Raw genomic sequence first — 24676 nt, forward strand, 5'->3', positions numbered from 1 at the left:
TCTTTGTTGCAAATACTCAATTCTGCTATTGTAGCCATAGTCAATAAAAAGAATGAGGGTGGCTCTATTCCAATAAAACTTTATTTACAATAGCAGGCAGAGGGCTGGATTTGACCCATGGGCCACAGACGCCTGTCCTCTAGGTCAGAGTGTGTGCTAACGGCTCCCTGATGTCCTTGCGGCTCTAGTTCCCCTCCCCCTTCACCTTTGAACAGTTATTATTCACTCCCAGGTTTGAAGTCATTCTTTTTCCTCCCAAACTGTCCCTCTGGCCTGCAGTTCCCAAAGTCATCTTCTTTCCATGTGTCTGTAGAGCAGACTGTCTCCATCTCCCCAGCTGCTGAGATGCCTTCGCTTTGTTTTGTTTATCTTAGTAACTACCCATCTTTAATCCCTCTGAAGGATTGGTTAGCTGGAATAGGCCTTGTCTTCCTCCCCCAGAGCCTTTGATCTGATGCTCACAAGCATTTGCTGACAGCCAGACAGAAAAGGTGGAGCCCAGATCCCGGGCCTGAGGGCCCAGGGAGTAATGAATGAAGGCTGCATTTATTTGTATTTCTAATTGGCAAGCCCGTTTCCAGTTCAGCTGCGTGTCACTGCAAGCCCAGAGCAAGAGCAGGACACAACCCTTCATTTGCTGCCAGGCCTCGGTGCCCAGGGCCCCTGTTTCCACTGTGGCAGGAGCTTGCCTTGACTTTACCAGGCTTAGAAGAAGCAGCCATCTGTGACCAGCTCTGTCTCCTGAGTACAGGGCTCCCCCTGTTTTGCCACTCAGACTGCGCATTGTACAACTTTGAAGATACTGTTCGTATAGTCTGTAATGCAACTGGGACCCTCTGGGGTGGGTAAATCACTTTTCTTCTTTAAGCTTTTTTTTTTTTTTCCTAAAGCTGGAAACGGGGAGAGACAGTCAGACAGACTCCCGCATGCGCCCGACCGGGATCCACCTGGCATGCCCACCAGGGGGCGACGCTCTGCCCACCAGGGGGCGACGCTCTGCCCCCCTGGGGCATCGCTCTGTTGCGACCATAGCCACTCTAGCGCCTGGGGCAGAGGCCAAGGAGCCATCCCCAGCGCCCGGGCCATCTTTGCTCCAATGGAGCCTTGGCTGCGGGAGGGAAAGAGAGAGATAGAGAGGAAGGAGAGGGGGAGGGGTGGAGAAGCAAATGGACGCCTCTCCTGTGTGCCTTGGCCGGGAATCGAACCCGGGACTTCCGCACGCCAGGCCGACTCTCTACCACTGAGCCAACCGGCCAGGGCCTTCTTTAAGCTTTTTGAGATAGCCACTGACTCCTTTCTTATGAACTCTGATGCAGAAGGCCAGTCTATAAAGCAGTCAAAAGTGGCACTGCTCTGTTTGAAGTTGAGATGTGGGTTCAGAGTTCTTCTGCCTGCCTGGTTTTCCTCTTGCCCTCTGCAAGTAGCTGCTGAGATTGCTTCCTGGGGCCTCTAGAATTCCCCAGGAGAATTTTGGAGCCTTTAGAATGTCATTCTAGCCATTCAGAGTTTTGTCCTCTTCCCTCTTTGATGAAGTCTCAACTCCATCCTTAGCACCAGGCGAGGCACTGAAGAAGAGGCGGGGAAGGACAGGAGTGGGCGACATGGCCCCTGATCTCTAAGACCTCATCCTGTGGTTGGAGAGGTCCGCAGAAAACGGGATGAGACAGTGAGCTCTGACAAGACAAAGTCTGATGAGTGGAAATACTTCTTCAGAGAAGGAGGACTGGGGTGAGGAGGAGAGGCTTCCTGAAGAGGGTCGCCTTGGAATGGAGCCTTGATGGGTGGTAAAGATGCGGAGAGGCAGAGGGGTAAGTAGGACAGGGCGAGCAAAGGCACAGAGGTGGGAGGCGCTAGTTGTGCGGCTCAAAAGAGACGCACAGAATGGAGCGTGCGTGACTCAGCCCTCAGTGTGCGTGTGAAGAATAAGACAGGAGAAGAGTCTGAACCAGGGGACAGACGAGCAGAGGAAGGTAGGAGGAATAATGTCTTTTCCAGACAGGTCTCCCTCCTTCTATCACATTCATCAATTGTTTCGGTATTATTGATTCCATTTTACAGAATTGATTGCTACAGGCTCTTGGAGATGAAGAGATTCCCCCCCCCACCCCCGCGCCCAAGATTGCATTGATATTATCAAATATAATTGAGATTTAAACTGAAATGGACTTGCCTTCTAAGCTTGTATTTCCCCAATTTACATGGGACTTCATGAAAAATATAGGACTGCAGAAAGTTCATGAAAGAGAGGTATAAATTCTGTAAACTGGGGGCAGACAGAAAGGAATTTCTGTTTGGGGAAAGACATCTTTGAATGTTAACATTTTGCAAGGTCCTTGAGAATGATGTCGTCCAACCTACCATCTTTAAATATAGAGAAAGGGAGGCCCAGAGAGAACAAGGGGGCTGTTTAATGTAAATAGTAGAACAGGACTGCGCTTAGTCTCCGAACCCTCGGGCCCGTACTCTTCACAAAGCATCGTGAACGCACCAGTCCACCGTCTTTCCTCCCTTCCCAGTCGATACAGCTCCTTCCCACGCTGGACTCGGCGTGGGTCGGGAGTTCGACACTTTGGACAGTGCTGAGTGTCTGTCTCCCTCTCCTGCAGAGACCACGGAGCTGGGCAGCAAGAAGGAGCTCAAGTCCCTGCCCTTCATCACCTACCTCTCGGGGCTGCTGACGGCCCAGATGCTCTCGGATGACCAGCTCATCTCAGGGGTGGAGATCCGCTGCGAGGAGAAAGGCCGCTGCCCGTCTACCTGCCACCTGTGCCGCCGACCGGGCAAGGAACAGCTCAGCCCCACGCCGGTGCTGCTGGAGATCAACCGTGTGGTGCCGCTTTACACCCTCATCCCAGACAACGGCACCAAGGAGGTGAGCCCCCAACACAGCCACGTGTCACATGTCACATCCGAGTACCAGCCCTCCTACCTACCTCCTGCCCCATGGGCCCTTCGTCTGGCGGGATTGCCGTCATTGCCACCGTCTTCGTCGTTGTCATCCTCATCATCCTCATCATCGTGACTAGCATTTACTGAAGTCTTAGCGTGTTCATGTACATCTGTAGCCTGCTGACACTAGCTGCTATAACTGACAAGCCCTCAAACCTCCATATGGCTTTGTACTTCATTTATTTATTTATTTATTTTTCTGTATTTTTCTGAAGCTGGAAACGGAGACAGTCAGACAGACTCCCGCATGCGCCTGACCGGGATCCACCCGGCTCGCCCACCAGTGGCGACGCTCTGCCCACCAGGGGGCGATGCTCTGCCCCTCTGGGGTGTCGCTCTGCCGCAACCAGAGCCACTCTAGTGCCTGGGGCAGAGGCCAAGGAGCCATCCTCAGCGCCCGGGGCCATCTTTGCTCCAATGGAGCTTTGGCTGCGGGAGGGGAAGAGAGAGACAGAGAGGAAGGAGGGGGGGGGTGGAGAAGCAAATGGGCGCTTCTCCTATGTGCCCTGGCCGGGAATTGAACCCGGGTCCCCCCGCACGCCAGGCCGACGCTCTACCGCTGAGCCAACCGGCCAGGGCCGGCTTTGTACTTTAGAGGTTAGTTCTTGTTTGTGCAGAGTCCCAAACAGATTTTTTATTTTTATTTTTGATGGATAGCTTTACTCTGAGCAGTAAGTAGTTCAGGGATCCAGCTTCTGCAATCTTGTGCTCTATCAGCCTGATGTTTCCACAGTTGACATGGATAGAGAAAGAACACGTGATTGCACATGAGCAGTCTAAACGGGCCAGGGCTGAGAGCGTGGCAGACATGTTTCAGCTCCAGTCCCCTGGGCAGGGGCCCAGCCGTGGCGCCCCCTGTCTGCGGTGGCCTAGGGCAGACATGTGTCAGCTCCAGTCCCCCCGGCAGGGGCCCAGCCACGGCGCCCCCTGTCTGCGGTGGCCTAGGGCAGACATGTGTCAGCTCCAGTCCCCCCGGCAGGGGCCCAGCCACGGCGCCCCCTGTCTGCGGTGGCCTAGGGCAGACATGTGTCAGCTCCAGTCCCCCCGGCAGGGGCCCAGCCATGGCGCCCCCTGTCTGCGGTGGCCTAGGGCAGTCATCGTCTCAGCTCCAGTCCCCTGGGCGGGGGCCCAGCCACGGCGCCCCCTGTCTGCGGTGGCCTAGGGCAGTCATCGTCTCAGCTCCAGTCCCCTGGGCGGGGGCCCAGCCATGGCGCCCCCTGTCTGTGGTGGCCTAGGGCAGACATGTGTCAGCTCCAGTCCCCCCGGCACGGGCCCAGCCATGGCGCCCCCTGTCTGCGGTGGCATAGGGCAGTCATCGTCTCAGCTCCAGTCCCCTGGGCGGGGGTCCAGCCGTGGCGCCCCCTGTCTGCGGTGGCATAGGGCAGTCATCGTCTCAGCTCCAGTCCCCTGGGCGGGGGCCCAGCCATGGCGCCCCCTGTCTGCGGTGGCATAGGGCAGTCATCCTTTCAGCCCCAGTCCCCTCGGCGGGGGCCCAGCCACAGCGCCCCCTGTCTGCGGTGGCACAGGGCAGTCATCCTTTCAGCTCCAGTCCCCTCGGCGGGGGCCCAGCCATGGCGCCCCCTGTCTGCGGTGGCCTAGGGCAGACATCCTTTCAGCTCCAGTCCCCTGGGCGGGGGCCCAGCCATGGCGCCCCCTGTCTGCGGTGGCACAGGGCAGACATCCTTTCAGCTCCAGTCCCCTGGGCGGGGGCCCAGCCATGGCCCCCCTGTCTGCGGTGGCATAGGGCAGTCATCGTCTCAGCTCCAGTCCCCTGGGCGGGGGCCCAGCCATGGCGCCACCTGTCTGCGGTGGCACAGGGCAGACATCCTTTCAGCTCCAGTCCCCTGGGCGGGGGCCCAGCCATGGCGCCACCTGTCTGCGGTGGCACAGGGCAGACATCCTTTCAGCTCCAGTCCCCTGGGCGGGGGCCCAGCCATGGCCCCCCTGTCTGCGGTGGCATAGGGCAGTCATCGTCTCAGCTCCAGTCCCCTGGGCGGGGGCCCAGCCATGGTGCCCCCTGTCTGCGGTGGCATAGGGCAGTCATCCTTTCAGCTCCAGTCCCCTGGGCGGGGGTCCAGCCATGGCGCCCCCTGTCTGCGGTGGCATAGGGCACTGGGTTTCGTTTGTGGCTCTAGGAGAAGACGGGGGTCTGATTAGAAGCTAGTAGTATCCGCCTCAGTTCTGTACTTGGAATATCTTATTTAAAGCACTCTTCAAACCTGTGTTTTTCTTATAAATATTGGGTGGATTCACATGGCATTGCAGGCATTAGACTGTATTTTTATTTGTAACCATGGCAATTCCATATGGCTTATTTTAATGTCATACCTGCTTTACAAGTGAGGAAATCTCGAAGATATTTAGTGATTTCCTGGAAGTCAGTTTGCCCCAGAGACAACATGCCTAACTGGGAGATTAGAGCACCTCTGTGTGCCTCCCGCCTCTCTCACTTTCAGTGACAACGTGTCAGGGCTCAAGGGGACCAGAGGCACGGTGTGGCTCACTGGTTTACAAACTTGTGTTCACGACACATGTTTTCCAAATGCAGTCTTCAGGAGCCCCAGTCCATAAAACCAAGAGTGGTGTTGCCACTCTTTCCGTGAGGAGGAGAAGGGTAGATAAAGCATTGCTACTTGGTCCCCACTTTTCTCTCTGCAGAGACATTCTGACAGCCCGGAACCTCCAAGGGAGACAAGGGGGCAGACCACCGACCCTGTCCGTAGGACGCTGTGGGTTATGTACCTCTCTCGTAGCATCGCGCTGGGCTGAGTGAGGGCCAGAGGGTGGTAACAGACAGATCGGGTAAGGCCTCATAGAGGACCAAGAGGCAATGAGGATAACAGTGTCAGGTAGACAACCTCAGGCAGAAAGGGACAGCATCTGGACAAAGACGGAAAGCAGTTCTCCAGGACTAAGCCTAAGGTGAGCGAGAGGAGCGGAGATGAGGCCAGAGGGTCCCTGAGGAGCCTGGTCAGGTAGGATATTGTAAGCTACCTCATGGAGTCTGGACCCTGTCTGGAGGGCTTTGGAACGCTGAAGAGACACGACCAGCAGGAGGCTGACGGGATTAGGTCTGCGTGGCGGAAGGAGCCCTCTGGAAGCCAGGTGACCTTCCGTGGCATGGAGTGAAGGTGTGGCATGTGTACGCAATGGGATCCAGTCCAACAGCCAGAATGAGTGAGCTGTAGTGAGACATGAGATGAATGAACACAGTATCAAATGAAGAAAATAAATCCCAAAGATACATTTTTTAAATAGCATGATATTTCTACTATTTTTACGTTAAGAAAGATACATACGTATGCTCCTGATACAGGCGCAATAAACCATTTAAAAAATGGAATCAAGGCAACGATGACCGTAGGATTTAGGGTGGTGGCGATCTTGAATCAGGGGAGGCGGGGTGATGTCACGAGAGAGCGTTCGTTACACTTCAATAATCGCATCCCTAGCTGGCGTTTTGGGCGGTGGACCCGTGGGAGTCTGTCGGAGCACTAAAACCAGCTAACTGATGGACACTAACTGGATGTGAGATGAAGTCTAACCATGTGTGGTACAACAGTGCGCTTGAGTCATGGACCAAGAAGAACCAATAATCTCAATTCTGTGTGTGCATCAGAGCTCCCCAAAGTAACAGCAGTAGAAAAGCCAAACATGCACATCTACCCACACCTCTGGCTTCAGGGTGAGAGTCGGTTGTATAAATGTAAGAGTGGATGCAGGGAGACCCATGGAGGCCGTTGAAGCTTCCAGCGAATACCAAGGTTGGTCCGACCAGCGTTGTGCCAGCGAGGTTGGAAAAAGCAGCACCTTGGTAGCTGTGCGGGGATAGCTCAGCCCTACACTGCACCTCGGTGGGGGCGGGTGAGCTCTCCCTGCTCAGCTGCCCAGGTGAGGGAGGCCGTTAATGTTCCCAGGTCCTGCTCTGTGAGCTTGCCCTAACGGCTACGCTCTGGGCCACTCTCTCTTCGTCTATAACCGTAGTAGTCAACCTAGTCCCTACCGCCCACTAGGGGGCGTTCCAACTTTCATGGAGGATGGTAGCGGAGCAACCAAAGTATAAATAAAAAGATAGATTTAAGTATAGTAAGTTGCTTCATAAAGATTTATTCTGCCAAACTTAGCGAAAATCCGACATAAAGTACTTGGTAAGTAATTATTATTATATGCTTTGGTAAGTAATTATTATTATATACTTTAACTTGCTGTAACTCTGCTTTATCAATTTTATAAAGTAAAGTTACTTTCCTACTTTATAAATCACCATTACTGTGGAACTGGTGGGCAGTTAGAAAATTTTACTATATACTAACAGAGATACAAAAGTGGGCAGTAGGTATAAAAAGGTTGACTACCCCTGGACTATAATCTCAATCCTAGCTCACTCCTGGGACTTCTGTGATGTGTCCTTGGCACATGTGTGGTAGCAGAGGAGTGACAGTTCCTTTCTTCTTTGCTTTGGAGTCAGATTAACCCAGGTCTGAATTCTGTGCCTGCTTCCCTTAGCATGAGTACAATACTTACCTCTGGAAATTCAGGGAGGTCTTCCTGCGGCCCGAGGGTGTGAACGTGGCCACTAGGTGTCACTGTTCTCCTTACAGGAGGTCTGGAGCTCTGGGAGCAGTAGTCACTGATGCATTAATTCAGTGTGTATTTCTGAGCACCTACTGTGTGCAAGTACCGTGTCACACCCTGAGAAGTGAAGAGTATACCTAGTAGACATGGTCCTTATCTTCATGGAGTTGACAGGCTTGTGGAGAAGACAGATATGATTGAAACAGGCCCACACACAAGTAAAGGCAGATTGTACTAAGCACCAAGAAAAGACCAGGGACGTGATTTGAAAATGTGGAACCAGGGGCCTTGTGGGGTCAGGGGAGGGTTTCCCCTGAGGAAGTGACATTGAACCTGAGTCTCTGGGGGTCAGATACCTAACGTGAATCGGAGAACTGGGCTGAGGGTAGGGGAAGAGCCTGAGCACAGGCAAGGTTGTGGCCCAGCTCCTGCCAAGACCTGAAGAATGGCGGACACGGCCTCTCTCCCTGAGGACCTGTGTGGCATCCAGCGTGGCGGGGGCCGGGACTGAGGGGCAGCTCCACGGGCAGTGCTGGGGAGTGGAGGCAGGCGAGCACGGGGGTGCGTATCCCAGCCCAAGCACGGCCCGCTCAGCCCCCCCACCCAGGAACACGAGCATTGGCCGACTAGCCCCGGCCCCCCCCCCAGGAACACGAGCCCTGGCCCACTAGCGCCGGCCCCCCACCCAGGAACACGAGCACTGGCCGACTAGCGCCGGCCCCCCCGACCCAGGAACACGAGCACTGGCCGACGGGCCCCCCCACCCAGGAACACGAGCCCTGGCCGACTAGCGCCGGCCCCCCACCCAGGAACACGAGCACTGGCCGACTAGCGCCGGCCCCCCACCCAGGAACACGAGCACTGGCCGACGGGCCCCCCCACCCAGGAACACGAGCCCTGGCCGACTAGCGCCGGCCCCCCACCCAGGAACAGGAGCACTGGCCGACTAGCGCCGGCCCCCCACCCAGGAACAGGAGCACTGGCCGACTAGCGCCGGCCCCCCACCCAGGAACACGAGCACTGGCCGACTAGCGCCGGCCCCCCACCCAGGAACAGGAGCACTGGCCGACTAGCGCCGGCCCCCCCCCCAGGAACAGGAGCACTGGCCGACTAGCGCCGGCCCCCCACCCAGGAACAGGAGCACTGGCCGACTAGCGCCGGCCCCCCACCCAGGAACACGAGCACTGGCCGACTAGCGCCGGCCCCCCACCCAGGAACATGAGCACTGGCCGACTAGCGCCGGCCCCCCACCCAGGAACACGAGCACTGGCCGACTAGCGCCGGCCCCCCACCCAGGAACAGGAGCACTGGCCGACTAGCGCCGGCCCCCCACCCAGGAACAGGAGCACTGGCCGACTAGCGCCGGCCCCCCACCCAGGAACAGGAGCACTGGCCGACTAGCGCCGGCCCCCCACCCAGGAACAGGAGCACTGGCCGACTAGCGCCGGCCCCCCACCCAGGAACAGGAGCACTGGCCGACTAGCGCCAGCCCCCCACCCAGGAACAGGAGCACTGGCCGACTAGCGCCGGCCCCCCACCCAGGAACAGGAGCACTGGCTGACTAGCGCCGGCCCCCCACCCAGGAACACGAGCACTGGCCGACGGGCCCCCCACCCAGGAACATGAGCACTGGCCGACTAGCGCCAGCCCCCCCGACCCAGGAACACGAGCACTGGCCGACTAGCGCCAGCCCCCCCCCAGGAACACGAGCACTGGCCGACTAGCGCCTGCCCCCCCGACCCAGGAACACGAGCACTGGCCGACTAGCGCCAGCCCCCCCGACCCAGGAACACGAGCACTGGCCGACTAGCGCCAGCCCCCCCGACCCAGGAACACGAGCACTGGCCGACGGGCCCCCCACCCAGGAACATGAGCACTGGCCGACTAGCGCCAGCCCCCCCCCCAGGAACACGAGCACTGGCCGACTAGCGCCTGCCCCCCCGACCCAGGAACACGAGCACTGGCCGACTAGCGCCAGCCCCCCCGACCCAGGAACACGAGCACTGGCCGACTAGCGCCGGCCCCCCCCACCCAGGAACATGAGCACTGGCCGACTAGCGCCAGCCCCCCCGACCCAGGAACACGAGCACTGGCCGACTAGCGCCAGCCCCCCCGACCCAGGAACACGAGCACTGGCCGACTAGCGCCGGCCCCCCACCCAGGAACACGAGCACTGGCCGACTAGCGCCGGCCCCCCACCGCGGCTGCTGGTTCTTCGCCCCACGCTCCAACCCTGTGACAGGCCTGGGTGAGGTCTCACGGCGGTCTGGGGGCTGTGGTGTCCTAGGCATTTCCACGGGGCCGGGCTGTGGTGGGAGTGGGTAGCACAGCCCCACCGCGGGTCTGGACGTGATCCCGGAGGAGAGACGGTGGCCGCTGAGGAGGCTGGTGTGATGAGAAGGCAGCCGCTCTCATTGTCTCCGTTGTTTTTGTACCTCTTCCCAAACCCCATCACTCCTTCCCCCAGGGCTTGTCCACCTCCCTGCCTCTCTCTGCAGCGGGTGGCAGAGCCCATCTGCACAGACACAAGGGAGCCCGGACTCTGACACACGGCTCGGTCACAGCAGGGCTGGGGCAAGTCCTCTTCATTCTGGGCCTTTCTTTTCCTGCCTGGAAAATCCGGGTAGAACGAGTGAGTTCCTTTCTACGCAGCATCACATAGTGTAGGCTCCGCATCCCACCCAGCTTGCAGTGGAATCCCGCCTCCATCCCCTATTCACTGTCTGGTGCTGAGTGACCTCTCCAGACCTCAGTTTCCACATCTGTAAAACGGGAACTCCTGAACCCTACTTCATGGGAATCACATGAGATCATGAATGCATGGTCCCTGGCACAAAGTATGGAACGGCCCAACTTTTTCTGTAGTGGTAAAAAATGCTATTTGTCTGAATTGGCCCCTTCCTTGTTCTGAGCTGCCTCTGGTACCTTCCCTTCTAGGCAGTGCTTGATAACGCTGCAGACGCCCAAAGTGCGAGGGACACGGCGTCTAAAACCTGTGTTCTGTGTGGGCGGAGTCGCTGGCTAACCCTTGAAGGGCAGCTCACAAATGATGGGAATTTAGGAGCATTGGTTCACTTCCTAAACAGTTCTGGACCTCATAGTCTGTAGGTAAGGAATACCCTAGGTGGGATTAACTCTGAATAAAATTCCTCCCTCCTCCTCCTGCTCTAGACCTTCCAATGCAGGATGGAACTGTTCTTCTAGGTGAGAACTCCTGACTCCGTGAATCCTCTGAGGTTCTGAGTTGGTCAGCCCCTGAGTCCTGTTTTATGACACAGTCAGGAGCGTCAGACAGCGGGTATGACTTGCCTGAGGTTTGTGGGGCCATCCTGGTCTTGGATTCTGGACCAGGGCCTGGGAGTACTGTGATCGCCTCGGGACCACTGGACCCTAGCTCCTTTGGGTGTTGAGTGTCCCTTGGGTCCACTGCCGTGAACACATGGGAAAGGACCAGGGCCTCCTGCCCCAGCTGGGACAGAACCCAGCAGTCAGCTGCACGCTGTGGTTTTGAACAAGCAAAGCAGGAAAAAGTCTTTATGATGGAGATTTTGATTAATATGTAAATCTCCTTCCTTCACCTATGAAATGACCCATACAGAGCCCAAAGCCGCAGAGCTTGGCTAGATATCAGGAGTACTTACTGTACAAGACTGTGTGTGGCTGTGAATTTAGCTGTTGGGTGAAGAAAAGGAAGAGACCCCAAGTGTGGGGATCGGAACAGTGTCCTGGTGCGAAGCCGGGCCGAGCTGGGTTTGAATTCCATCGCTGCCCAACCGTCTGTCTGAGTGACCTCACTTTCTCTCAGGTGTAAAAAGTAGGGAGTATTGTATCTACCCCTACCCATGTTGGGGTGAAGTGTTTTTTGGGGGGAGAACTAGAGAATTGGGACACCTGTGACACCGAGGCTCCATCCTTGATTTTTCTATGACGCTGGCTGTGAATGTTTCTGCTGCTCTGGTGTCTGTCTTTGTCTGTATGAGGAGAACCACAGTTTATCTTTACCCAGACTCCCCTCCGGCCTCGGGAGGAGGTCAGATCTACCTTCTACCCTGGAAATGAGAGACGTAGTTTGAGGTTTGGAAGAGGCATCCTGGGACCTGCAACTTCTTTTTGTCCCGAGATATTTCCAGTCTTACTCCTCACATTCACTTTGGGAAGAGGAAGGGAGGCCCACCTGGGACTCTCTCCCGGCGCCACCGCGTTGATGAGGCGAGGGGACTGTTCGAACCACAGCCCGTTGGTTTCCTGGATCAGCCTCTTTACTGGACCGAGAGTAGAACCGAGACCGGGAGACGAAGCGTGACTTGCTCCAGGTCACGTAGCCACGTCTGAATTTGAGGGGGTCAGGCGTGACCTCTGAGCTGGGAAATGCCGTCTCTCGGAGGCTCAGTCTCCTGGTTGGTGACACGGGTGGTGCTAACCTTCCCACCGGGCTCTCCTGTAGGAAAACGAGGAGGCCACCGGCTGTTGTTTTGAAGACTGTATAATGCTGTCTAGAGCATTGCTGTACAATGCTTTTCTAGCACATGGGTCCCCTGCTTTCTGATCATATTTGGCAGGGGGCTGGAAACTTTTTGGCTGAGAGAGCCAAGAATGCCACATATTTTAAAATGTAATTCCATGAAAGCCATACAACGACCCGTGTACATTACGCATTATCCAATAAAAATTTGGTGTTGTCCCGGAGGACAGCTGTGATTGGCTCCAGTCACCGGCAACCATGAACGTGAGCGGTAGGAAATGAATGGATTGTAATACATGAGAATGTTTTATATTTTTAACGTTATTATTTTTTTATTAAAGATTAGTCTGCGAGCCAGGTGCAGCCATCAAAAGAGCCACATCTGGCTCGCGAGCCATAGGTTCCTGACCCCTGATGTGAGGTGTTTCTTTTTCTCTTTTCTTCTTTTTGTTCTGCCCAAGGGAGAGTCGCGTGTGATTTCGGTCTTGTTGGCATCGTCTGAACTCCCAGCAGCTACTCCCTCTCTGCCCTTCTTGGCCCAGACTGAGGAGCAAATTCCAAATGACTGTTCTTTGAAAAGGAATGAATAGCCAAGAGTGTATCCCCCCCACACACCCCATTATGACCACCACCACCACTGCCGTTGTCACTACCGCCCTCACCATCACCACTACCACCTTGCATCGGATACTTAGAGTGTGCCAGGTGCGATGCTAGGATCCGCCATCCGGAGGGACCATGACATCCATTGGGCCTTCAAGGAGCCCATAGTCGGGTGGATGAGACAGAAAAGCCACAAAAGTAACTGATTACTTGCATATGCTAGGTTAATGCATGACTTATCTTTAGACAATACAATAAGCATTCCAACCATGTGAGAAAAGAGAGAACGAGAAACCCCGAAAGGGGGAACCTGGACAGGAATCTTGGGGCAGGGAAGGCGGATGTGGGCAGAGAGGGGGAATGGCTGGGGGCAGGCCTGCCGATGGCGAAGAGAGTACTCTCCATCAGATATGTATTGTATTATCCGCCAAGAATGGTGCCAAGGGCTTTGCTGCTTTCTCTTACTTAATCATTTGGCATCGCATGGGGGAAGTACCGTTACTATCCCTGAGTAAACAGACGAGGAGACCGAGGCTCGGAGAAGCTGAACCCAGGTCTATAAAATTCCAAAGCTAGTGGAGGCTGGTGTTGGACACTAGACTTCCTCCTGTCTCTATAAACACTGTGTTCAAGACGGAGACATGCTCATCTCTTTGCCTGTCCTCTGAGGCTGCCTTCCCGCCACAGGGGCGGTGCCAAGTGGTGGCCACACGGGACAGCATGACACGCAGAGCCAGAAGTGTTGACTGCCCAAGTCCTTTACCAAAAAATGTTTGACAAACTTTGGTCTAATAGACTAAGGCGAATTCACAAAGGGGCAAGAGAATTATGTCAAATACTATGTGCCAAACATGTAGAAGACTAAAACCCCAGTTATTTTAAATGTGTTATTAAATACACTGCTCATAAACATATGAGGGGATATTTCAAAGTGAATGTGAAGTGATAAAATATCCCCTACTTTTTATGAGCAGTATATATCAGGGTGTCATAGGTTAATCACATTGTATACATTTCAGGCGTGCAGCTTTATAACACACTGTCTGTGCGCTCCATTATGCGCTCACCACCTGAAGTCTAGTCTCCTTCTGTCACCTCGTATTGGCCTCCTTGACCGTCTCTTCCAGACCCCCACCCCCACCCCCACCCCCCACCATCTTTCCCCTCTGATGACCATTCTCTCATCTGGATCTCTGAGTTTGTTTTCTTTTGGCTTGTTGCTTTTTGTTTTACATCCCACCTATGAGTGAAATACACAGAAAAACCCCACTGTGACAGAGTGCCAACTACCCTCCTGGCATCTGAAAGTGCTCTCTGAGTATTAATTAACATGTGTCCTCCCCTCCTGTCCTGCTGCCACGCATTTGAAGTACGTGCCCTGTTATACCTGTTCCACAAACTCGAAAGCAAAAACCGGAGGCTTGAGAGAGAGAGGGACTTGACCCGAGCTCACGCAGCTCATGACCTGTGAGGCTGGAAGCCAGGCTGAGATGTCTGTGTCTGAAGTCACTCTGGTGACAGGTCCCAGGGACTGGGGAGAGCGAAGACGGAAAAGAGATGTGCAGGAGGCCTAGCGGTGGGCCAGGCTGGACGCTGTGCTGAAGTGTGTGGGGACCGTGTTAAACACAAGGAGCCCTGCAAGATTTGGGGTCAAGAGAAAGACGTGGCTTGATGTGAGTTTTGGGCTAATAACAGCAGCTACAGCGGAAGGGGGGAATTGCAGGGACCCGGCTGCTTTATGGTGTAAATCTCCCTTGGTATTGTGGGTCACTTCCTCATCATCCCCAGTGCCGTTGTGAGAAGGAGGTGAACTGGTCAGGAACCAGACTATCAGGCAGTCCTTGGCGAGAGGGAAGATCAAAGCAGAAAAGGGGGAAATAATCCACACGTTACTCAACATGCTCACGGTCAATTACAAGAGAGGAACTTAACGCTTGGCTTGCCTACGTGCAAAACGAGACTGCAGCTATTTCGTGAGACCAGAAGCCTACCAGATTCAGAAAGATATACAAGGCAGACAGACTTAGCAAATGCAGACAGTTTTGCATGTTAGAGATTAGAGCATTTATGGTCGTCGTCCACCCCCCCCCCCCCCGCCCCACCACATGGGACATTGACTTCTGTTAGCACATGTAGTGAGAAAAGAGGACACAGAATGTCTTTCCCATGTACTTTTCAAAATCACAACCATTTACAGAGCCCTTCAGTTTTACCAGGAGCCCGGCTCCAGCTCTTTATGCACTTAGGTCTCTGAATCTTCTCCTCAATTATGCTTGGTGGGTTCCAGCATCATCTTTCTTTTCCCATTAGGGAAACTGAGGCATGGAGAAGTTTGATCCCTTGGCCCCAGGGTCCTACAGATAGGACCTGGGGGAGCCAACGTCTGATCTGGACTCCTGAGTTTTGTTTCCGTTTGGTACTCTCTCTCTCTCTCTCTCTCTACTGCTCCCTCCCTTCAACTCTTTAAATGAAGTGTGCTAAGTGGAAGTCTAATGTGTACTGTTGACCCTATCACTGCCTTATAGTACCTTCCCCGTCTGCTGTCTTCATGTCTTTATTTAATGGCCACACTTTTTGAAAAAGTTGACTTTTTCTTCTCTCTGTACCAATTCACCGCCATTCACTCCAGGGTCGAGTCCCTCCATCCAATGGAAATATTGTGGCTTCTTCTCGTTTGTCATATATGACTTTCCCTATCTTTTGTAGTATTTTTTTTTTTTTAATCTCAGTTCTTGGAATCCTGAAAGCCCTAAGATATCTTTGATACCTCTCACTTCTTCCTGTCTGTACCCAAACCCCCAACACTATATAATCCATTAACAACAAATTCTGAAGATTTTTTTTCTTTCTGAAGAGTCGTTCAAATATGTTCACTTTTACCCCAGGTGGTCCAAGCCTTGCCTGGACTATTGTAGCCTCCTGACTGGCTAACAGTGAGCCTTGCCTGGACTATTGTTGTAGCCTCCTGACTGGCTAACAGTGAGCCTTGCCTGGACTATTGTAGCCTCCTGACTGGCTAACAGTGAGCCTTGCCTGGACTATTGTAGCCTCCTGACTGGTAACAGTGAGCCTTGCCTGGACTATTGTAGCCTCCTGACTGGTAACAGTGAGCCTTGCCTGGACTATTGTAGCCTCCTGACTGGTAACAGTGAGCCTTGCCTGGACTATTGTAGCCTCCTGACTGGTAACAGTGAGCCTTGCCTGGACTATTGTAGCCTCCTGACTGGTAACAGTGAGCCTTGCCTGGACTATTGTAGCCTCCTGACTGGTAACAGTGAGCCTTGCCTGGACTATTGTAGCCTCCTGACTGGTAACAGTGAGCCTTGCCTGGACTATTGTAGCCTCCTGACTGGTAACAGTGAGCCTTGCCTGGACTATTGTAGCCTCCTGACTGGTAACAGTGAGCCTTGCCTGGACTATTGTAGCCTCCTGACTGGTAACAGTGAGCCTTGCCTGGACTATTGTAGCCTCCTGACTGGCTAACAGTGAGCCTTGCCTGGACTATTGTTGTAGCCTCCTGACTGGCCTTGCCCCCTCTAATCCAGTCTTTTCCTTTTTGCCAGAGTGATATTTTCAAAACTAAAACTTACATCACTTCCCTGATGAAAATCCTTAACTGGCCTCCAGTTGCTCCCAGGATAAAGACCAAGGTGTTTGCAATGCCCTACAAGGGGCTACTTGGCCTGGCCCTTCCAACTCCTTAAAACACATCCTGTACCTCTGCCCCTCCTGGCTTTCTGTGCTTTAGTCACAGTGGTCTTCCAGTTTCTGGAAGATACCGGAACAGTGTCTGTTGTCATTCCAAAGAGCCCTTGCACATGCTGTTCCCTCTACTTGAAACGGGGTCCACTGTCCCACTTACTTCAGTCCTCTGAGTTCACTGCTACGTGCCCACCCGGTTGCCTTGCCGAGACGTCTAGATGTGGGAAGACCCCCCTGTTTGCTTGTTAACTATTCGCTTGAATGTTTTTTATCTTTCTTCCATAGCAGTTACCGTAATTCTTAATTATGCTTTTATGTTGTGTAATTGGTTGATTAATGTCTGACTCCTCTGTCTCCTCCTCCACATTTTGCTGTTTTCATTAACGATGACAGCAGGGCCAGCAAGGAAGAACAGGCAGGTAAACTCAAGAGCACAGGTCGTAGCCAGGCATCTACTCAACCCTCACCTCCTGGACCCCTTTCTGCCTCTCCTGGCAAAGGCCATGGAGCCTGTGTTTGAATGTTCGCACTAATACCTTGCTCAGCGGCCCCCTAAAGCATCCTGGTTTTCTCCCTTTTAGAATATCCTTCCTTATATTGAGTCATAATATTTTTGTACTCCTTAGGGGACAGACTCCACTGGACCAGGGTCTGTCCAACCTTTTGTTCAGCGTTTGACCAACAGCTTTAATCTGGTGCCGGATGGATAGTAGACATTCCAGAAATAGATCTTTGAGAGTAAATGAATGGATGAGTGGAAGCCGGATGAGTTACCCACTTGCCCTGGTCGGCTTCCAGGTTGCTTTTGCGTACACTGACTCCCTCCATCGTCTCAATAAGCCCGGGGAGGTTTCAGTGTGTGTCTGCACTTTACAGATAAGGAAACTGAGACTCCAGAAGCGTAGGCACCACCCTCCACAACCCCACAGGGCTAACAACTCTCAGAGCGAGGCCTGGAATCCCTTTCCCAGCTGTCCCATGACCGACCACGCATTTGTCACACAGCCACCGTTTATCTGAGGGTGTCCCGCAAAGATGGCCCCGGGCTTCCAGGAACAGGGTGAGCTGCAGGCCCCATCCCAGCTGGAGCACAGCCCCACTCACGGGGGTGGGGGGGTGTTTCTTGGGTCATTAGGCAACATCAGTCAGCGGCGATGCTGAGGGCCCAGGGAGAATTCGCAAACAATCCAGCTCTCTCTGTCCTTTTCTCTCCAATCTGAGGAGAAAAAGAAGCCGTTCCAGATGTGCCTCCCAGTTCCCCGGACGGAGGCAGCGAGACCAGCAGGGGTCCATCCCCGTGACCCAGCCGGTCAGTCCCTGCAGAGCCTGCCCTGCTCTCGCTCGGCAGAGACGCGTCACTCCTAGCCTTTCTGAGCAGAATGGTTCCAGGTCACAAATTCAAGAGACATCCTCGGGGAATATGGCTTCTCCCTGGACTGTGTGTTTCTCTTCCTTTTTGTTTTGCTTTATCTCCAGATTTTCCCATTTGGGGGGAGCCCTTTCTATCCCTGGTTCTTCTGCTGTGTAGAAGACCCCAAAACTACTGAGTGTAGGAAAGTATAAAATACATGAAGGTAGAGAAAATAATGGGGTGACCCCCACCGTGATCAACTCAGGCCATGATTGCATCAACTTCTCTCACCTCAGACATTATGTAATTCTATGCGTAAATGTGAAAGTTTGTATTTCTGGAAGAGAAGGACTCAAAAATGTCCTCAGTACCTCTTCCATGTTCTCCAAATTAACAGTTCTTCTATACTGTGCTTTGTAAGAGCCTGTGCTTTTAGCTCCCAACTAACACCTTGCTCAGTGACGCCCCAGCAGCCTGTGCTCTCGCTGTTCGAGCGTCCTCCTTCTCTCCGGAGTCGGATGTTTTCCTATTCATCTCCTGTTCCTTCTGTGTCTAGTGCTGTCCATTCGCACTATCCTGAAATCACCTTACCTATGGACTCACCAGTAGAGCCCGTGTTTTGGAATCCAAGAAACGGGGGTTCAAATATCAGCTTTGCCGCAAAATTTTCTGTGTGCTTTTGGGCACATTTGCTTAAAATTTTCGGTTTCTGTTTTCTCATCTGAAAAAAATGGGATTCATAACAGTCTACCCCTTGGAGTTGTTTCATAGATTAACTAAGACAGTCCATGGCAGGTGCTTAGTGACAGTGCTTGGCACGTAGAGGCGGCTCAGAAACGTCAGTCCTCTCTCCTTGTTCTTGGGGACAGTCTTTCAGGAACTGGAAGACACGTGAGGTCTCGGGTGGACTTTTCTTCCAGTAAACATCCCCCACTTCCTTCAGGAGGTTTTCATCTCAGGAGTCTGAGTCTTACTCAGACTGAGTCTTACCCCAGCCATCCTGAGTATCCATCCTAGCCTCTGAGGGATGGTCCCGTGTGTCTGCGTTCTTCTTAACGATGTGTAATTTATGAAAAGAGGTCAGAGTGCACAGAGACAGCCTCACTTGCCTACAGAATTAAAGGTAGACGCCAAGTCTCTTGCATCCAGACTTTTGGATTTGCGGTGGATCACCATGGTTTCTATCCTTAGTACACATAGTAGGTATTCCAACTATAACATTTTTTAGACCCCCGCCAGCACCCAACTGGGATTCACCCAGCACGCCCACCAGGGGGTGATGCTCTGCCTATTTGGGGCGTTGCTCCGTTGCGGCCGGAGCCATTCTAGTGCCTGAGGGGAGGACATGGAGCTATCCCCAGCGCCTGGGCCAACTTTGCTCCAATGGAGCCTTGGCTGTGAGAGGGGAAGAGAGAGACAGAGAGGAAGGAGAGGGGGAGGGTGGAGAAGCAGATGGGCGCTTCTCCTGTGTGCCCTGACCTGGAATCGAACCTGGGACTTCTACACACCTGACCAACGCTCTATTGCTGAGCCAACCAGCCAGGGCCCCAACTATAACTTTTGCGTGGCTGCAGGAAGCTGAAGCTGAGGAGAAGCTTCATATTCGTGTCACATAGCCCGTAGTTATGGAAGCAGGATTTAAGCACATGGCTTTTCTGGGCCCGTGGTCTCAGCATGTAAGCTATGGAGATGACCTCATCATCGGCTGCTGTCTGCACACTCTGGCCTGATCGAGGGCAAGCCACTCGATCAATAAGGAGCCTTTCTTGGATTCTAGGTCCCTTCCTGCCACTCTCCTTACATTCCTCTCCCCTGACAGTCAAACCGCTTGCCCTGTTCTTACATTGTAAGTCATTTCTTAGGCCCTTGGAAACTGGGTTCTGTTCTACCATCTAATTAGAGTTCTTGTTTCAAAACCCAGCAAAGAACTACTCTTAACTCAGTCCAAAGCCCTTTCTTCAACCCTCTTTTTTAGGATCATCAGTCCACTCTTAAGAGGGCTTGGACTTGCCCTCTTCAACTGCAGCTTGCCCAGCCTGAGTCTTTTCCAGAAATGATGGCTTCTCTTCAAATAACTGGGAAGGAATACCAGGAAATGGAAACAGGGCAGCTGTTTGGGGGTAGGCAAGTACACACTCGTGAGGCTCTGTCCATCCCTCTGTGGTGTTTCTCCCAGAGTTGCTGCTCCTCGAATGTACAGATACTCACTTTGAATGGACTTGGAGAAGATGAAGGTAGAGATATAGACCTGTGGGGAGGTATACTGATGCACAGTAAGTCTTCACTTACCATCAGGAGGTGCTGCAACATTACACAGAACAAAACAATGTATAACACAGTCAATTTTACTACAGTCTATTTGATATAAATAAAAGTTAAGCTCCTGTGGCATCTCACCAACATTGTGATGGAACCAAGTAGGACAACATGACATCATTTGAGGACCTACTGCTATACATAATACTTATGTATACCTGCAATGGACATACATGAGTTTATTTACTTTTCTATTTTCAGAAGGATATTAATACCATTTAAGTTGAACAGATTTATCAGTGACACTTTGAAATGTTCGAGTTTTAGTGAGAGGTCATTTATAGGGCCCCAGATTTCAAGCCAACCAGATGCAGGTTTGAATTCCAGATTGTATGCTCACCTGTCAGATGGCATTGACAGATGACTTGGCCTACCTGAGCTCCATTTTCTTATTCGTAAGATGGAGACATTAAGACATCCTGCTTCCGAGGGTGGTTCTAGATATTACGTAAGATGATAGCTGTAAAGAAAAGGAAGTGCAAGAACAGAGGAAACCTAGACTTACATTCTCATTTTGCACGTACTCTGGAGCGATAACTGAATTCCTCAGGGCCGCAGTGAGGATACCATAGTCTCTGTTAGGGTGGATGGATTGTGTGTGCAAAGCACTCACTCCGCAGTGTGTAGTATATTTAAACACTGGATCAGAGTTAGCTGTACTTCGTTCCCTCTCCCTTCATCTCTCTTCCTCTTCCATCCTCTCTTTCTTTCCTCCTCTTCTCTTCTGCTTCTGCTCTGGTCCTGATTAAAGCAGCCAGCATGGGGTAGGTGCACAATCAGTATCAATTGCCTTACCCTCAGGCATCCATTGATCAGAAAATGAAAAGGGTTCATAGAAACTAGGCAAGGCGTACTTACCCAGAAGCAGAGAATCTTGTCTCTGGCAGTTGGCTCTGATGTTATATTTTCCCCCACTGGAAAAAAAATGTTAAAAATAATAAAAATAATTATGAGCATAGATGAGTCTAGAATTACTCTTGTCTATAAATAATGATAAATGACAGCTTTATTAAGTTCATCAGTTTGATTCCAGCTAGAGAGGCCCTAAGTTTAGGACTTTGTCAGTAGTCATTTATCATCAAATACATGTATATGTGTGGATCCATGAAGACCTGGCATTATTTTAGACACTTTATAAATGATCCTTATAACATTCCTTATTGATAGAGGCATCAACCTATCCCCGTTTGACACATGTGCAAAGTGAAACAGAGAGGTGAAGCCACTTCTGTCAGTTAATTTAGAGATTAGCACCAACATTTGAACCCAGAGATTTGATTCCAAAGACCATTCTCTTGACCTCTATGCTGTGCCCTTCACAGCCACCTCAACCAAATATCTGAGGCTCCCTCTCAAAGGCAAAGGTAAGATCAGTCTGGGGCTAGATCCAGCATGTCCCCTCCTCTCCTCTGACCTTTCTTTCCCTACCCCCACCCACAAGCCCAACCGTGGCAGCCCCACCAGCTGGAGAGACTCCCTCCCTCAGATGCCTCCTAAGGGAAAATTGGTGTACTGGAAAAATGAGGTCACCAGTGGCCACAGAAGGGAAATTTCACAGTTCTTTATTCAGGAAATCACCATGAACTTAAGCGAGCATTTAGCAGCATGAACTCCGCAGTCTTGGACACATCCTCCGCTTGAAACCCTCCCGCCCGCCTCTCATCTCCAGATGTTCTTACCGCAGGGGAGAGGAGTTGCTATCTCTCAAAGGACAACAGGCCTTAAAAGACAAGTCTTGTCTGTTGGGTGGGGCTGGGATCCTTGGCGAGAGGCTTTACTTAGGAAAAGCGTGTGAGTCCTGTCCAGGTTTCCCCTTCCATGACCGAGTGGGCCCCAGACAACGCCTTGTCGAAGGCAGGCTCTGAGAGGAGGAGCCATCCTCCGAAGAACTTGGATTTGTGCTAGAGACTAAGAAGCCCTTGGCAGTTCAAGGTCACGGGGCAAGATGCCTTGGGAAGATGACTCACAGTTAGATGGATGAGCTACTGATATGGCTGTGTCTTCTCCCTGGAGTTATAACTGATGTTTCCTATTGCTCATAATTGGTCTGCTATTCATCACTTTCATAATTGCTATCAGCTCAGTGACAGGCAGGACAAATGGTCTGGAGATAGTTTGGAACAGTGTAAGCACAATCTATTGCTCTGATGACTGAGCAGGTCTACTAGGATGACATAGAGGGGACATCAGAAGAGCTCCCAGTCTTCTTCTATTCCTCAGAGTTTACCACTCATCCACGCAACACTTATTCATGCAACAAACATTCATGGAGTACCTTAGTCAGGCCTTGTGCAAGGAGCCTTATGATACAATAAGGCAAAGAACTCCAAGTTCAGCGGAGAGAAGGGACATCCAAATAAATAATCCAATAAAATATGGTAGTTTACTAACAGATGTGTTGCCCAAGGTGCAGTAGGGGCCTTTAATTCTGCCGGGAAGTCGGAGAAGGGTTTCTAAAAATGATTGCAGCGGTAGTGTAGTGGGTCCTAAAGAATGAGTAGGATTTGATCAAAGGCAGAATGCAGGAAAGGCGGTCTAAGCCGTGGGAAACCACATGCAAAGACACAGTGGCCTAAAAGTGTGTTTCCTGTCTGGTCCATGACAAGTGGTGCAATGTCGCTCGCTGGTCTGCGGGACGGGGGGCAGGCTGTGGTGGCGGGGTGCGAGGTTACAGAGATCGTCTGGCACCACTGCACGAAGGGCACTATGTGCCAGGCTGAGAAGCAGAATGTTTATCCTTGCATTAGTCAAAGCTTTTTAGTGGTAAAAAACAGGAACCCACTGAAACTTTCTAAGCAAAAGGGAAAGGAGAACTGATTATAGTAATATAGAGACTTCCCGTGTGACTCGAGGGCAGAGTGCGGCTGCAGGGAGCCTCTCTTAGCGGTGGTCCTAGAGCCTGCCACCCCTGATTCTCCCTGTACTTACGTTCCTTCCTTCTGTCTCTCTCTTTCTCCCTTCCCCCCTCCCCCTGCTTTTCTGGCCTTCATGCATGTCACTCAACATGATAACCCGCCCTAGCCAAGTCCAGCTTTGTAGCTCTTACCCGTTGAAGCACTCAGAAACACCAATGATCATGGGAATCTCAATCCCCCCCCACACACACACACACATATCTGATGGGTCCAGTTTCAGCCAAGGAAACAATTTTGGTCTCATTTACCCTTGGCCAAAGCTGGGTTGTTTCGCTCAAACAGGACCACCAAACCGTCTCTTATATCTGATGCTTGAAAGAGAGCTACAGTGTGTCCGTAAAGTCATGGTGCACTTTTGACCGGTCACAGGAAAGCAACAAAAGACGATAGAAAATGCGAAATCTGCACCAAATAAAAGGAAAACCCTCCCAGTTTCTGTAGGATAATGTGGCAGCATGTGCACATGCGCAGATGATGATGTAACACCGTGTATACAGCGGAGCAGCCCACGGCCATGCCAGTCGAGATGTGGATGGTACAGAGGAAAGTTCAGTGTGTTCTGTGGCTCGCTAAATTCTAATCCGTGACCAAAGTGCAACGTGAATATCGGCGCATTTATAACAAAGTGCCACCACATAGGAATAACATTACTCGATGGGATAAGCAGTTGAAGGAAACCGGCAGTTTGGTGGAGAAACCCCGTTCTGGTAGGCATCAGTCAGTGACGAGTCTGTAGAGGCTATACGGGATAGCTACCTAAGGAGCCCTAAAAAATCTGTGCGTGAGCCCACATCGAACTGCACCGAATAGGTATGGAACTGGGAGAGTTTTCCTTTTATTTGGTGCAGATTTCATATTTCTGTCATCTTTTGTTGCTTTCTTGTGGCCGGCCAAAAGTGCACCATGACTTTACGGACACACTGTATTAAAATCCTGTAGATTTTTTTAGTCTCCCACTGCAGTTCCTTCACCCAGGGGATACTCTTCTGACATGCTAGGAGAGACCCGAGCCACACGATAAAGAGACAGAGATCCTTGAGAATAACAGTCCAGAGGAAGCCCCTGAGATCAGAATCCCCTCGGATCACAGGTCCAGAGCAGCTCTCCCCGGGTTCCCGTTCAGTGGGCCTGAGTTTGGTTTGGGAACCCGAATTTCTGACAAGTGCTCCCAGTCTTTAAGGAGGCGCACATTATGAGAACCATTTCGGGGGGGGGAATCTATCATTTTATATTAAATCCAACCCAAGCCTATCGTGGAATGGAGTCTGCAGTTTGCATACAACTTATGAAGGAGACGTCAAAGAAATGGAGCTCTGCCCTGGCTGGTTGGCTCAGCGGTAGAGTGTTGGCCTGGCGTGTGGGGGACCCAGGTTCGATTCCCGGCCAGGGCACATAGGAGAAGCACCCATTTGCTTCTCCACCACCCCCCCCCCCCGCCCTCCTTCCTCTCTGTCTCTCTCTTCCCCTCCTGCAGCGAGGCTCCATTGGAGCAAAGATGGCCCGGGCGCTGGGGATGGCTCCTTGGCCTCTGCCCCAGGTGCTAGAGTGGCTCTGGTCGCTGCAGAGCGACGCCCCGGAGGGGCAGAACGATGCCCCCTGGTGAGCAGAGCTTCGCCCCTAGTGGGCGTGTCGGGTGGATCCCGGTCGGGCGCATGCAGGAGTCTGTCTGGTTGTCTCTCCCCATTTCCAGCTTCAGAAAAATACAAAAAAAAAGAAAAAGAAAAAAGAAATGTAGCTCTTGTCCCTTCTGACACTTGGGATGCTTTTGTATAAGAAACGCTTCAAGACCCTTCCATGTTTTAC

The 24676-nt window shown here is 52.4% G+C and overlaps 1 protein-coding gene across 5 annotated transcripts in view; it reads left to right on the forward strand.

Moving 5' to 3' along the window:
* Positions 1 to 24676, forward strand: part of ASTN2 (astrotactin 2) — a 907524-nt gene that overhangs the window by 715136 nt on the left and 167712 nt on the right. For all 5 annotated transcript variants that reach the window (XM_066367319.1, XM_066367321.1, XM_066367320.1 and 2 more), the window contains one exon: positions 2607 to 2872. In XM_066367319.1, the coding sequence (XP_066223416.1) occupies positions 2607 to 2872 (266 nt within the window). The remainder of the gene's footprint in view (positions 1 to 2606; positions 2873 to 24676) is intronic.

The sequence above is a fragment of the Saccopteryx leptura genome, chromosome 2 (genome assembly GCF_036850995.1).
Source record: "Saccopteryx leptura isolate mSacLep1 chromosome 2, mSacLep1_pri_phased_curated, whole genome shotgun sequence".
Lineage (NCBI taxonomy): Eukaryota > Metazoa > Chordata > Mammalia > Chiroptera > Emballonuridae > Saccopteryx > Saccopteryx leptura.